At 36.2% G+C, this 16,890-nt stretch overlaps 1 protein-coding gene across 1 annotated transcript; it reads right to left on the bottom strand.

The window, feature by feature from the left end:
• Positions 1 to 14,238: 14,238 nt before the first annotated feature.
• Positions 14,239 to 16,443, bottom strand: LOC111919704 (zinc finger CCCH domain-containing protein 47). Its single transcript, XM_023915287.3, has one exon. It carries the CDS (start codon positions 16,130 to 16,132, stop codon positions 14,366 to 14,368), a length of 1,767 nt encoding a protein of 588 aa, XP_023771055.1. The 5' UTR covers positions 16,133 to 16,443; the 3' UTR covers positions 14,239 to 14,365.
• Between the last annotated feature and the right edge of the window lie 447 nt (positions 16,444 to 16,890).

The following is a 16,890-nucleotide window of genomic DNA, read 5'->3' on the forward strand; positions in this document are numbered from 1 at the left end:
ATCCTCAGGGACACAACTTAAAAGCCAATGTCTCTTTGCTTAAGGCACATACTAGTCAATAAACAGTAAATAAAAAGAAATTGGATGTTTTGTTGTGAATTACAACTAAAAATAGATGTGAAAATAAACAAAATGAAATTTAGTAATAAAAAATGTTTCAGTTCTGCTACGACTTTCCTATTTATGCAATCAACACATACATGGTTATTTAAGATACATTATATCTAAGCTGGTACTAAAAACTAGTAACAAGCTCTAGTAAGTTCTTTTTACCTAGTTAATTAACTAAAAAAACTCTTTAGTTAATCCTAACTTTTTACTAATCTAATTAAACAAGCTCTTAATCAAGTTAGAAAATCAGCACTATGATCTGTGTGAAATTTCCAACAATATTCAATACTTCTCATAAGCTCGAAAATGTAAAAATATGAAATTCCAGTTTATAACATAGTCAAATCCCAACACGGAATCGATATGTTACTTATTACTTATTATCAGTTTACCAAAACAATTACAGATTTTAACAACTGATTAACTAGATTGATTTAATCCTAAATTTGATGATCAATCTAAAAAAAAATCAAAATCAGACATTCAATAAATAATTAGATAGAATCAGATAATAAAAGCCAGGTTTAGTGATTAATTACATAAAAGTACTAATCTTTGCAGAATTGATGTAACACCCGTAGATCCGGGTTAGTCAATATAGAGACGATAAGCATCAAAAATGAATTTTTGATGGAAGATTATTTAGAAGGATTAATCTTAACTAAGTTATAGTATATGTTACAAGGATTCCGTACATATAAAGAACGCCGAAATCCGAGTTATAATGAAGAAGTTATTACCTGTCGAAGTTTCGCGAAAGAACCGACACGACACAACGCGACGTAAATAGTGAATTTACGTTAGAGCTATATTTGGCCTTATAAATCTAAATGAAAGTCGTAGAATACGTTAAACCGCGAGTAATAAGAACGTCTAAATCTGACTTCGTATGAGGAAGTTATGATTTTTCGAAGTTTCGGCTTAGCAGTGTACAACCCGAAGTTCGAATATGAGATCAAGTGATATTTATCCGAAACAATCTAAATGAGAATTGAATATCTCATCGATAGTAGTGCAACGACGGAAAGACAGACGAAAACGGACGTCAGACGAAGGAGTTATGAGTTTATAACGGAGTTTTCCTGTCCCGGTCTACTAAAAATAATATAAAAATAATATAATCAAAATAAACTCAAAATTAGCTGATGGAGTCTAAATGAAAGTTGTAGATCTTGTTCTTACCTACACGTCGATTTAAAGAACGTCGAAAACGGAGTTCGTATCCGAAAGTTATGAATTTCTGAAGTTCGGGGCGCGAAACCCCAAAACTGTCAAAGACCACGACGTGGAAACAGTGCCCATGACGTGGCATGGCTTCTGACGCCTTCTGGAGCCTGACAGAGCAAGTGGATGATGACGCATGCAATGACGACCAAGCCCACGATATGGAAAAAGTGCCCACGACGTGGAAAATGAGAAAACAAACCTATAAATAGATTTTAAGGGGCAACCGTTTGTGGTTGCCAAATCTCTTCTCTCTCACCCATATTACCTCGATTTACGTGCAATGAAGTACCCTGGAAGCCCCGGTATCAACCCCGAGACCCGAAGCAAGTCCCGAAGCCCAAAGATCCCGAGAAGAAAAGAGTTTCCGAGCCGAAGCTCTGCCCGCAAGAAGCCCGGTGGCGAAGTGATCTCGGTTTCACCGAAGAATACTACTCTTAGAGCTATAGTGCTGTCCGAGCATCGTCTAACCAAGTGAGTGTATAGTCCCTTTCATAAACACGATTTTAATACAAGTATCGATTGAATATATTACATCTATGTTATGTGTGAGTGTATAGTTACTTTATTCTAACACATAAGTATTAAGTATTTGCTACGAAATACGTGTTATGTGTTTATATATTGTTGTTTATTTGAGATAAGCGTGGAATGGATGTTTTATATAGGTTTTAAATGAGTTAAACTGTATATGTATGTTATATCTACAAATATGTTGGGTAGAACGTGGGTAGACGAATTAGTTGGTGTGTGATGACGAATGAGTTTGAGGATGAGACGAAAGACGAACCTTGGTAGCTATGGATTTAGTACCGTATAGACGAATGTTGGTAGCTATGGATTTAGTACTGTATAGATGAACCTTAGTAGCCATGGATTTAGTATCGTATAGACGAACGTTGGTAGCTATGGATTTAGTACTATTAGATAGACAATGGTAGCTATGGATTTAGTACTGTTAGATAAATGTTGGTAGCTATGGACTTAGTACCTACACTGGTAGCTATGGATTTAGTACCCGATGAATGAGCCAGAGCAGCTATGGAATTAGTGCTTTACGAAAGAACCTTGGCAGCTATTGTCTTAGTGCCAAATAAAGAATCCTGGTAGCTATTGTCTTAGTGCCTAATAAATAATCCTGGCAGCTATTGTCTTAGTGCCTAATACGGAGTGAACGAATAAATGACTCTTAGGGTAGACCCTTAAGAGTAATGAAGATAATGGGGATGGATAATTGGAATGATCGTTTGATGATTGAACATATATATATATATATATATATACATACATATATATATATATATATATATATATATATATATATATATATATATATATATATATATATATATATAAAAGATTGTGGGTTGAAAACCCTATATGCTCACCAGGCTCCCAAGCCTGACCCATTCAGTTTTCTTTGTATTACAAGTTGTGGCACAAGAGCATAAGTTGGCTGACGTAACGAGAGATAAGGATTATAGGCCCGTAGTTATAATTATGTAACATCCCGAAATATGGCCCAAAATTTTCGTTTTAATAATAATTAAAATCATATACTGAACGTCATATCATAAAACCATATGTCAAATATCTCAAACCATAATAAAATGTCATGATATAACTGTATCAAATCAAAGTAAGTATCAAAAAAAACTCCCAGGACAAAAACTGAAGCTGTGGTGTGTGCGATGCCATCATCTTGAGCTCTTCCCTTTACTTGTGGAACTACCTGAAACCAAAACTAAAACTGTAAGCACGAAGCTTAGTGAGCTCCCCCAAACTACCACACACCATACAATACATATAAATTACATATTGGGCCTTGCCCACTGCATCAGACCGAAGTCCGGAGACTGCATCGGACCAAAATCCGAAACTAACTGGGACCTTGACCCGTGCATCGGACCGAAGTCCGGAACTAGCTGCATCGGACCGAAGTCCGGAACTGACTGCATCGGACCGGAGTCCGGAACTAACTGCATCGGACCAAAGTCCATAACTGACTGATCATAGTATAACATAAACTCATATCAACTAGCATGACACATATCATCTAGCATAAACACATATACTGCATACTACATCAGGCCGTAGCCCGGAACACATAACTCATAAATCCTGTTTGAGCCACGAAGGCATCAAACACACTATCTACTGTATCGGACCGAAGTCCGGAAACTACTGCTAGCTAATCGGGCCGACATTGTGGCCGTAGACCCGTTCCTACTGGAAGGAAACTCACCTCGTAGTCTAGGTGCTGAATGAACTGCTCCGGAATCTGTCTGCTGCGGCTCCGATTTCACCCCGGCTACAATTCCCATAAGTACACTCAATCAAATACTGATAATCATAATGAGGGTAAAATGACTATTTTACCCCTGGTTAAAGTCAACCTATTGGTCAAAGTCAACATACAGTTGACCTAACTTGTCGAGTTGGGTCACCAACTCGTCGAGTCCTTACTCTCACTTTCTTGCTTCTGCTCGCTACTACTCGTCGAGTTTGGCATAGACTCGACGAGTTCCTCTTCGATACTAACACTCAATCAATCTGCATCCGACTCACCGAGTTGTATGAACAACTCGTCGAGTCTATTCTTGAGGCATGAAGATTGCCTTGGACTCGCCGAGTCAGGGCATTGACTCACCGAGTCCTTCCATGAATGAGTCCGATCTCCGACTCACTGAGTCCACCTATATATCACTGGTTCCACTCGGCATGACACATAAAAGGGAAAGAAATTGGGGACTCGCGACTCGACTCGCCGAGTCTGAAGAACAACTCGTCGAGTCGGTTGCATGCAACACTACTCCGATGATTCTGCTCAAATCTAGTGCATACAACTTATAGATTTGGGTTCATAAAGGTTAGTTACCACGTAAAGTTTCCAACTTTACATGTACATATGCATGAAAAGGGATTTAAAGGCTAAAAAGACACTTAAAGGAGTAGATCTAGGGCTTCCAAGCAAAATGGCTCCATAAAGGTGTTAGATCCACTACTTTGGGACTGAAACATGGCTAGACCCGAAGGCCAATCACCCCAATACGATTTCTCTACCATAAATAAGCTAAGAAATGGATAAAATGGTCTAAATGTGATTCAACAAAGGAGAATCAGTCATAGAAACAGAGGAAATCCGATTATTACCTCAATAACTCTGCAATAGATGCAAGGTCTTGGATCTCCTTCTACTCCCTTGGATCTAGCTTCCTTCTTCTCTTCAAAACTTCAAGATTCACATAAGAAATGCGCAAAATGCTCAAGGAAAGGTTAGGGTTTGCTAAATGATGCTCTGAGGGTGAATGGGGCGAGGTTGGGGCTGATAACATGGCTTAAATAGGGTGTAAAACCCGGGGATTTAGGGTTTCATTCAGACTGATGGACTCGCCGAGTCCAGGATATGGACTCGCCGAGTCGCCAACTTAAACGTGCTCAAAATCCCACCTCTACTCGACGAGTCGGGCCTCTGACTCGTCGAGTCCCTCTTGAAACTTGAAGAAATAATAATATTAAACAACATACCAGAATCGGGGCGTTACAAATTAACTGTGTAAGGTCTATGTTGTTCTGTTTATGCCTTTGGTTTGTATTGAACATGACATCCCGAGATTTTGTTATATAATGAAAATACATTTCTTAAAAGAAATGTTTTGATAAATTCTTATCATGTTTTGTTTTGGGAACAAATGCCGCAACTGTTTTCTGTAAAAGATTACTCTGATTTTAAAAACAAAGCATAAACAAATCGGTCTTTTCTGGCTGTGAAAATGGGGATGTCACAATTGAAAACTAGTGTTTTAGCCGGACATAAAATCAGATATAGAACAATAAAAAAAAGAAATCAAATGACTAAATCTTAATAAACTAAATGAAAGAGTTGATCCATAGTCGTGAAATATTAAAAATTGATGGAAACGAAGAAGAATCACCCAAAAAATCGTCTATGTTCGTCTGGGAATGTCTAGGGTTTCAACTGATAAGATATGGAGTATTTATACGCAAGCCCGCAACATCAGACGATTTGTTTTAGAAAACACGATAATGTTTTCTGAAGAAACACGGTCGTATTTATGCTTCGAAGTCCTGTTTTTCGCGTTTAAAAAAGTACGTTGCCATTTCGGACATTTTTGCCAAAAACACGATCGTGTAAGTGCTTCAAGGCCCCGAAAATTGATATTTGGCTCAAAATATTTGTGAACAGAAAGCACGATCACAGCAGAAAAAATGTGATCGTGTTTTTTTCTAAAATACAAGTATCGTACATGAACTCTTCGGTTTCAGCAAATTAAACCGAGGTTCTAACTTCGTTAAGTTTTTTTTAACTCTATTAAGCTCCAAATATGCATCCAAACTGGTTCCAAATCACTGCTCCACTCGAAATATCTAAAAACAACGTAAAAACATGAGCAATACGAGAATTCTAGAGATGAACATGAGTTAAACATTATTTAAACTAAGGCCTATGAAAAAACCAAGGTTGTAAAAATCGCTAGACGTTAGCTAGTCGGTAGACTGGGGTTAAGGGATTATCGGCTAGGTGGAGATTAATCGGGGACCATTAATTGCTAATTTGTTAGATTTTAAATAATTAAATATGACTAATATCATATAAAAGTTCATAAATATCACTAACATCATAACAAAATAGGTTAATATGATAAATACAACACTAATCATACCTCAAATAGTTTCTATTGAGATATAATTTCTTCAAAGTGTTGAAATTTCATCGGGTTCTACTGTTTCAGCCATTTTGTATGCATGGATTAATCGTTAGGCGCTTTCTAATCGGTCGAGTAGCGCCTAGGGATTAATCGGAGATTAATTGAGACCTAATCGGAATTTTTACAACGCTAGAAAAAGCATAAAATATAATGCGAAACACTAATAAAAACTAATATAAAAGATGCATAAAATGCCATCTAACACGACTACTAATATTGAAGGATCAACTCATAAGTAGTCAGAAAATAAGATAGTCAGCCGAAAAGGTGTTCTGAACCTAATGCCTTTATAAGACGAGAATAGGCAATAAGGCCAAATCAAGACTTCTAAAGTTATCTGATTTAAACTACCCATAGGGAATTCATTCAACAATCAACCAACACTAAGAATACCCCAACCAGTCATGTCCGACTCACGACATGTTTAGTTCTTGTCATCAGCCCAAACAAAGCATATTAAACATAAAAGCAAACAAGTAAAACCCTACTAGTCTAGCTAAGCATACTCGTTCCTTGATAGTACATACATCCTAACATACAAAGGATATACAATGTCACACGTAATATAGTGTGAAAACTCACCTAAACATAAGACTAAAGAATCATCATTGCATGCACGAATACTCGTATAGATCAGTCTCACGAACCACCTAAATAACAAATAAAATTCCATACTCATTACTCAGCCTATAGCTCAACCCCAACAAGTTTACCTAAAAGTCAAACTTTGTAAAAAAAAGTCAAAAGGTCAACAGATTGGATTAAAGGAGCTCCACACTCCCTCTCAGGCACCCAACGCCTACTATATGGGTAAATTAATTGGGCAAACTGAAAAATTCAGAGGCACCCAACGCTCTTACCAGGCGCGTCACACCTACGACTTATTCAACTTAAAAAATGACTTATTTCATTAAGTCATAAGTCCAAATTCTCATAGCTGAATCCCTTTAGTGTATTAATGCATAAAGCTAACAACTTTATCCATTTGGATGGTCCAAACAAGCTAGATCTAGAACACTAAAAGTGACCAAAATATACTTATCTTCATGTATGGAGCAAAGAAGGCACTTATACTTGCTCTTCTCCTCCATCATATGGTCAGATCTAAACTCAAACATTACTCCAAGGCTTTGAGCTCTTCAAACTCCATGGGACAAGCCTCAAAAAGCTCAAAACTCATTAAAATGGACCAAAAACACAACCAACTTCTAGATTTAAGGATGAAATGAATTAAAGCTTTGATCTGTATGACTTATAAAGGACCAAAAGTTGTGTGAGAGCTTATTGCTTCTAGTGATATGCTCAAATGACAATTTTTTCTTGTTTCCTTCACTCAAGAACACAAAACCACACCAAAATGGATTTTGGAGAGATTATGAGCTCCAAACAATTCAATAGAGGTTAAGGTTTCAATAGAGACATTCTAGGGAAATAGAGGCTGAAAATGACGAAACCATAAGGGTTAATGCTCTTAAATAGGCCCAAATTGTAACAATTGCTAAAAATAGGAACGATCGTACGATACTATGTTTTGATTATTAAGCAATATGAGTATTTTTATCAAGAATGGTTGAAGGAATTTAACCTCTTTTATTTAAATAAGTTCTTGTGAAATATAAAACAAGTAACTATTGATAAATTTCGTTATGATGTATGACTACGAACCATCACCGGTTTGTGAAAATTAGCATATAACACCATTTGAACGCAACAAACTTAATTTTTGTATCAACATGTCTCTAGTTGATAAGTAAGTTAAGGTCTATGTAAAACGTGTGCTTAATAGTTGTGGAGGATCTAAATTTGACAAATATACGAACCAAAGTGACAAAACTTGTTTAACGATATGGTTAACCGGTTAAATGTCACGAAATTATACCTTGGTCAATAAATTTTATATTTAAATAAATAAAAATATAAAATGAATTATTATAAGGTATAATTAGAATGTATTTAAGTGTTTTTGAATAAAAAGAATAAAACATAAACATTAAAGTTCAAATACACAAAAAAAAACTACATTGTTATTTTATACGAAGTATACATATATGTATTTGTACATATATATTATTATCTAGTGAATGACTAGTTATGGGTCATGACTTAAAGTGATTTCATTAAGGAATATGATGTCTAAATCAATTAAGATAAAAGAATTGGTGGAGATAAGTGTCAACTTAACTAATAAGTGCTTAATCACTTAAGACATTTTACTAAGAATGCTTATTAATCCCTCTTCTAATTTTCAAGATTAAGACCTTCCCTCTCTTTAAATATAACTCCTAACTAACTAAATAACTAGTAGTTAGTTAGTTAACTAACCCTATCTCTAAGCAACCACCCGAGCAAGTGGCTAGACAAGATCACATCACTTAAACTCACATCCCATCACAAGCTAGTCTAGGTTTTGTCCTCTTATCCTCTTCCACCCTTTCCTCATTCATAATCCCAAAATTTCCTATTTATTTTACCCTTAATTCACCAGCCAGTGATCCAGGGAATTACTCTCAACCTTCATCTCATTTTCAGCCACAAGAACTTCCTTCCGAAGCCATCAAAACTGTGAGCTAAAGGGTTGTTGTCCCTTTTGTGTTTCAACCACCATTCACCCATCTACACCTTCCTTTTGCTTGATATTTTTTACCACCAAATACCCTTGGAAGTTAGTTGTTATGCTACTCAAAATTATAGATTCAAAAAGTGAGTAAACTACCCTTTTTCTTACTCTTTTGCTGTGAAGTTTTCGTGACAGCAACATAGCCAAAACATTGGCTGTTTTGGAGCATCAAACCAACACCCAAAAGTTCTTCATATTCAACATTCCATTCTTCAAGTATTCACATAAGGTGAGTTCATGCACCTACATTTTCATGTTTTCTTCAAGTTTCAAGGGGGGGGGGGGGGGATACAAGTTAGAACACTAAACATAACATCAATTTAAAAGACAACTTTCTATAGAAAAGTTTAGTCCTGTTCACGAACTTTTTTGACCATCTTAAACTTAATATCTTTCAAAACCGTACAATATGAAAATAGTTCAGGTTTATAAATTTCTAAGGACTACTCGCACGTCTTCATACGATTTTTATACAATTTATGGTGATTTTTATAAAACTGCCTGTCATTTCAGAAGTGAATTCGGACCAGTCTGTGAAGATGACCATTTTCACACTAGTTTGAGACCACTAAAAAACATAATAAAAATTAGGAACAAAGTAGACTCATTTTCTAAACTCTCAGAGGTTACGGATTCAGTTTTCGACTTATGATGATTTTTCTATAATTTTTCTAAAAACAGGGACAATAAAGGGTAAAACTGTCAAAAATGGTTTATAGATTTATTAACACCTTGTAACATTTTTGAGCAAGGTTTATATATTAAGGAAGTTAAAACACAACCATTTAAATAAGTTTAATTACTATTTTAACAAAAAATGATAAGTACAAAAAGGTTTTTACTGTCAAACTTAAGGATTATTTCATGCAAAGTTTCTAATAAAAAAACGTAAGAATATGAACAACAATTACGAAACATACCAAATCATCTTTTAAAATATATATATATATATATATATATATATATATATATATATATATATATATATATATATAACCATTTGCATATATATGTTTTGTTTAAAAACTTGTCTTCTGCATCAAAAATATACAAATATAGTTTACGAAACTTTACCCCATGTGTATCTTGTTGAGCAAAAGGTAAAATATTATCAAATGCATATCTAAAGATTTCACGTCATTTTTGATAGCTATCCCAGTCTTAGGGGATGATCATTTATACAAACATTTTTAGCACAAAAACACGTAAACTCGTTGATCAAATTTAGTGAATTTTGTCTTCATGGTACCTTATAAAGTACACACGAAAGTCCTGTTAAATATAATCAGAGTCTCTTGTAGGGAGAGCATGATAGTTGTGTATAGATCCATACTGGGACCGGCAATCCCGCACCTTAGCTGCGTGCAACATCTGGACCGATAGGTCTAGGGGTGACAAATGTCATAACAAAATCGACACCTGAAGAACGTTGCGAACAAGACAGTTTGGGTCAATCAAACATGGTTATAAGATAGAAATGAAAACTCACATAAAACAACAACGACACTTTTAGTTTACACAAAGACAGTCTTCAAACAATTTTATATACAAACAAAACTGCATAACATCATTGTAAGTAGGAAAATTACTTATACGCTTCGGTCTTGGTTCATTTAAGGCCACATCTCATTTTAGGGAAAATATAGGATTTTCCGGAAAACAAACATTACTACATTTCATAGAAAAGGTTTACAAATATACATACAAATGCTTATGAATTCACCAACTTAAATGTTGATACTCTCTTTTCAAATAACTTGTATTCTCAGAAAATCAGTAAATTAGGTAACAACTGGCTTTGAGGATGGGACGCTTAGACATCTAAACAAATCTTTTGACAACATATTGTAATTGATATTTTGAAACATGTAATACGTACAAATGATGTAACTTTTTCAATTATATATATATATATGTTGGTTGTGTTTGCTTTGAACATTTATACTCAACTATTATGATACACTACATGATAGTCACTCGCCCCTGGACGTTTTCGCCATCCTGGTTTGGGGGTGTGACACAAATCTAAAGGCATATGTCCTATGCCCATATGCGGGGACGTGTCGCTCATGCTTAACTGCAAAGTTCTTATGGGATTTGCTGCCTTCACAACTTTAAAACATGTTGTGACAGGGAAGGTATCCACATCCCTTATAAGGAATGCTTAGTTCTCCATCCCAGTTGATGTGGGATCAGGTGCAACCAACCTCCACTTTCACCCCCCATTATAGGGTTCGACGTCCCTGTCAAATACCTCGACCCATGCCCTAGCTCTGATACCATTTGTAACATCTCCTTTGGCACGTATCACATTATTGTCAACTTTGGGCTCCCGGCACGAAAACTTCCTAGGGGGTCACCCATCCCTGAGTTGCACTCGCTAGGGCACACTTAACTGCAACATTCTTATGGGATTTGCTGCACTCATAACTTTAAAATGCGTTGTGACATGGAACTTATCCACACCCCTTATAAGGAATGTTTGTTTATCTTTCCTAGTCGATATGGGAAGGTATCCACACCCCTTATAAGGAATGACAGTTTTCCTTTACGGATAGCAGTTCTCAATCCCCAAATATAGCGTTCCACCTTTCTTTCTTCTGTAGATACGTAAAATTCGGCAAATCTAGCTTTCCCCGTGAACTTAGTGGTGTACTCTCTCACTGTCATACTTAGGGGGGAGCATAAGCGGGTACCCGCCTAATTTTGGTGGAACCGGAACCGGAACCGGCTATACCAGTTCTCAATATTTTGGAACCGGAACCGGAACCGACGGTTCCGGTTTCAATTCCGGGTACCCACTTTCAAAATATGGTTCTGGTTCCAATTCCGAGTACCCACTTTCAAAATATATTTTAATAAAAAAACTAGATTGCAATAAAAAAAAATTTAGTTATTCAAAACAATAAGTGTTTTATTTCATTTTAAAAAACCCACTTACTAATCTAATGTATTACTCGACAGTAATGTGCTAATTCATGCTAAAAGTGATTCAGAGAACCTCATTTTATATAACATGACATAGTTATGCTCTTTATATCCACCCACCGATGTGGGATTGCAAGATATACAAATAAAAATCTATGTACAACTTTTTTTTTTTGAAATTTCTATTAGTCTATCATTCTTTAATCTAATCCTCACTTAACTTGGATTAAGTTGTTGCTTCATTTCACATTGCAGAATATACAAATAAAAATCTATGTACAACTATCAATTATTCTTTACGAGAACAAATACAATGCTTTTTTAAGTCCTAAAGTAAATAAATTTACTTTTATTATTATTATTATATATATATATATATATATATATATATATATATATATATATATATATATATATATATATATCGGTTACGGCGGTTACCCAGCGGGTAGCGGTTCTGAGCAAATGAGAACCGGAACCGAAACTGCTTAAGGCAGTTTTGGTTCCGAAACCACCAGTTTCGAGGCGGTTTCGGTTCCGAAAGCGGGTACCATATTCCGCTGCTCACCCCTAGTCATACTCCCTGTTCCAACCTCGAGAATTCTTCCTCCAACTGCTTAATCACCGTTCGAGGGGAAAACTTTTCTTTGAAGATTTTCGTAAACTCATCCCATGACATCTTCTTGGCCGCTTCACGCTCCTAACTTCCTTCACCATACCCCACCAAATATAGTGTTCCACCTTTTTTTTTCAGTTAGATCAACAATCTCTTTTCACATTTTTTTAAAAGAAAACTTAATAGAATTGACCTTTGACCCACCTATCGATTACCCAACACCCGAATTTATCTCCTTCATTACATGAAAAAATCTTATTGTCTGTCATTTTTTTTAACTGCTGAAGCTTCATCTTTATGCAAAAATATATAGAATTATTTAATAAAAACTATCATTATTTATCTCCACTTCTGACTAACAACTACCCATAAACAATTGTTGAAATTATGCTCCAAAAAGTGTAGGTTATAAAGTTTATTGTAATGGAATGTTCCCTAAGATCCTTGTTAAACCACTATTGCTCAGATCGATTTGAAACAGGAGGTTGAACCAAAACACGTTTAACATGCATATGAGTCTATCTGTGCAATTCTATCAAGTTTAATTCGAATATACATACCATAATTTATAGAAACACTGAAAATCTTCAAGAACTTCCTCAAACGATTTCTCCTTCGATTCTTCGTCTTTTTTAGCAAATCCAATGGGTTTTCACTCAATTTTTCATGCTATTTATAATGCCTAAATGTATAACTGATGAAGCCCTCTCATTTGCTCGATTTTACTCCCCCATCAAAGTTCAAAGTGATGGTTTTTGGACAATAAACCTCATTATTTGCTTCTGGTTAACCCATTAACTTTGAACAAATAATTATATTATAATAGCATAATATGATTATATATTTTTATATATTTATTTTGAATGAGTTGTCACACTATACCACCGGTTTTTTTCCTCGGAACTCAACTATAAGATCATACTTTGTTAAGTCATGGTTTTTGTATTTTGGGAAGGTGAACTAGGGTGTGAATAAGAGTATCGAAATTCTTGACCCGAACCAGTATCGATACCGAATCGACACCGTTATGTTAATATAAAACGATACTTGGTACCTAAAATCAATAAATTCAGGATTTGGTACCGTTGGTACCGGTACTAGTGCTAAAAATCGGCACTGACAATGTTAATTCGGTTCGGTGCTCGATATTGACACGTTTGTAAACCTGGTTGATATTTTAAGTGGTCAAAATTATAACAAATTAGTAAAAAAAATGTCCAATTTGAGACACAAAGAAAACACAAGGTCAAAGTCGAATTTTACGAAAACTTAATGACTTTTTTGTAAGATTTGTCATCTTTTAAAATAAAAGAAAAATAGAAAATAATAACTTTTCCGAATCACTTTACACAAAAATAATTAAATAATTCAAAAATCATGATTTTTCCAATTTTAACAAACAAAATCCCACATGTGTGCTAGGCGCCTGGGATTTCTTTATGTTGATTGTAATTTCAATTTGGATATAAAAAATAACCATTTTTTCTTATTACAAACTTGCATATAATATATAACTGCAATTTCTTCTCTCCTCATCTATGTTTCATTTTTTTGTATGTGTAAGGTTGATATTTGGAGGATGAATGCGTACCAAGTTAAGTTCAAATACAATTTAAACGAAGTCAGTAAACTTCATGAATATTGTTATTTATACTTGCAAAGTTGCGATAATCATGTCATCTGTAATTCCGTACCCAGAAAAAATAGTCAATTTATTTTAATGCACGAACTGAAATCGAAGTCGGCACAATTGAAATCGTAGTCAAGATTACGAAATCGCAGATGCCTAGCCCTCACCTACGATATCATTGTGTAAAATTGATTTTCTTTAAATTTGTAGCTTTTTTTATGAAAAATAATTAGAAAAATAGCTATTTTCTCTTTTTCACTTAAAATAATAATTAAATGATAAGATTGGTATATCTATTTTGATTTTTGTCATGAATTTAAATGGCTTCGTTTCCAAACATTGTTGTGTAGATTGAACATGTGTGGCTGATGCTTACCAAATATATCAAACAATTTATCGATAATTAAAAATTTAAAATCCCTTTTGGGAAATTATGAAGAATAAATTACATTAAACTAAAACGAAATAAAAGAATTAAAAATATCTACTTTGTTAATGATACTTTGCTTTTATGCCACCAACCGCTCCTGCTCTCTGATCATCTGTTCGACCCATTGTGGCAGCTTCTCTCCACCACCACCAGTGCCGCCGTGTCTCTGCTTCTCCGATGAACTATACAGACCAACGCCAACCGACGAAACATCTTTCACCAACGTATTCGCCCATGAAACTGCTGGCTCATTCATCGGTACGCCATTTCTAAACCCAAAAGATGCAGACTTTTTGAGCTTGTTAGCATCCTCACCATTAAACCCCCACTCCAGTTTCCCGTCAGGCGAACCCCACTGCGAAAATTGTGGACTCATGGCGCCTGAACCTGCCGTGCCTCGGTCAATGAAGCTCTGGCTACGTTGTTTCGAGAACGCACCAGACCTTGAATTGATCACCGCCTGAGCAACCGCCGCCGATGAATCAAAAGCAAAACCTGCCGGTTTTCTCATCGGAGAAGACGTGTAGTTTCCCCGGAGCTGGTTAGAGTTCTGCCGGATTTGTTGGTGCCCAGTTGGAGATTGCAATTCAAAAGATCCAAAAACATCATCGAGATTCGTACCCTGCAACTCCCCAAATCTTTGGTTGTTGCGGTAAATATTTGCAGACAAATCATCAATCATTTGTTGCCTTTGTTTCTGTTGAGTCAATAAGCTCTCCAACTCCAAGTCTCGTGCATTCAAGGCACTCCGTAAACGACTACCGGAAAGCTGCAGCACCGGCGGCGTCAAATGGTTCATCTTGTTCGGCCACCCGTTCATGGAAGACACCGGAGCAATAGAAGGCGACATTGGTGGTGTCGAAACAGAGTTCTGGCTAGGGCTCATCGAACCCACCATTTCGCCGGAACTAACAGACGATGATTTGGGCGAAGGGATGGCTGAGCCGGTGGAAGCATACAAAGGCCTCAACTCGTCGACTTTGTGAGCAAAAAAACACACTTTTCTGGCACACCCAGTTTCATCTTTGCATAAACGAGTTTTGTATTGAGCCGGATGAAGCCAAGATTCAAACACTCCGTGTGCATACTCACAGTTATCTCCATTAACGCAGCTTCCTTTACGAAACTCCGGGCATGGGACACAGGTGTAGTTGTATTTCTTAGGGTCACGCCGCCGTGCGTTCTCGCCGGGATGAACAAACGGGCATTCTGTCCAATCGTGAGTGTAAGCTCTGGAACATGGCTTCACCTTGAACGTATACATCCTAAACTCATCGGAGCCGTACACCGCATTGTTTATGTCCGGCAAAGATAAGTCAACAGGGTATTCCTTTTTCGCGGCAACAATCTCTTCGACGATAACAAAACCCTTCAACAACATCTCCAAACCTTTTCTCATGGAGGATTTAATGCCACGAGCTATCAAGTCGCCGGGTTTATTCCCGTTGCAATCTGTTAAACTAACATCCGCCCCTGCATCAAGTAACAACTTCACGATTTCAATGGAGGTCAAAGCCCCGCCGGCGGCTGCGCAGTGGAGGGCGGTGAGACCGTCGGAACCGGAGGTTTTGTTGACGTCGATTTTTTTAGTAGCGATTAAGTATTTCAAAACACGAATGCTTCCATAAACCGAAGCAATCATGAGAGAAGTTCGTTCTTCAAATCCCATCTTTCCTTTACATGAATTACTTCGTCCGTACCAAAATCCGACTTCATCTAAACCGATACCCTTTTCTTCTACCTCTGAAACGAACCCAGAAACATCATCTGCAGCTGCTAACTCGAGCAAATTCGAGCATTTCAAATGAACCATAAAATTCTTTTCTTGAAACCTCACTCCCTCCATGGTTAAACCAGTAAAATAAAATTGTTACCCTTTACAACTCTTTATAAAGCGTAACTAATAGATAGGTATCTGGAGCTTAGTTGTAGAAACTTGTTGAGTGAATCGAGGGGAACAATGAAGAAGATAAAGATGAATAGAATGAATTGGAATGAACGATATTTATACGATGGAATTGAATAATGAATATTCAAATAATGTTAAAAGGAAAGACACGAGGGGGTGTGGAGGAAGGTGTGAGTACTTTTTAGTCAAAAGTCAAAGCATTCAACAATGGTGGAGCTGAAGGGCAAACCCACTTCAAAACTGCAAATATATTAAAATATGAAATTAAGATGAAATGCAAATGCAAATGCAAATTCAAATTGAAATGCAAATTGAAGGTGACATCTGACCCTGAGACAGTAGTGGATATTAATGGGCCAGTACAAGTCCAATGGAGTGTAAAGTGAACCGGACCCCACGCGGTTCAAAGGTACAACGAATCGCGTTGTAACAAGATATGGGCACAGGGGACCGTAACTCGGACCGAGACCGGTTCATGAATAATACGTGTTAAATTCTACGGCCAATGATTAAGCCGTTTTACCATAAAGGTGTTTACAATGTTTCGCTCGTGTGTTTATACTTTATAATTTATATTCAAGAAATCATGAATATGATACCATCATTTGACTTTTTAACAAAACCAGTATATTTTTTTTATGTGTTCGCCATTGTATTTTTGTAGATTTTTTTTAATGTATCAATCCAAAGAAAAT

The sequence above is a fragment of the Lactuca sativa genome, chromosome 8 (assembly GCF_002870075.4).
Source record: "Lactuca sativa cultivar Salinas chromosome 8, Lsat_Salinas_v11, whole genome shotgun sequence".
NCBI lineage: Eukaryota > Viridiplantae > Streptophyta > Magnoliopsida > Asterales > Asteraceae > Lactuca > Lactuca sativa.

Bases quoted from the DNA above. Each gene is read 5' to 3' on its own strand.
- LOC111919704 (XM_023915287.3), bottom strand. From the start codon at position 16,132: ATGGAGGGAGTGAGGTTTCAAGAAAAGAATTTTATGGTTCATTTGAAA.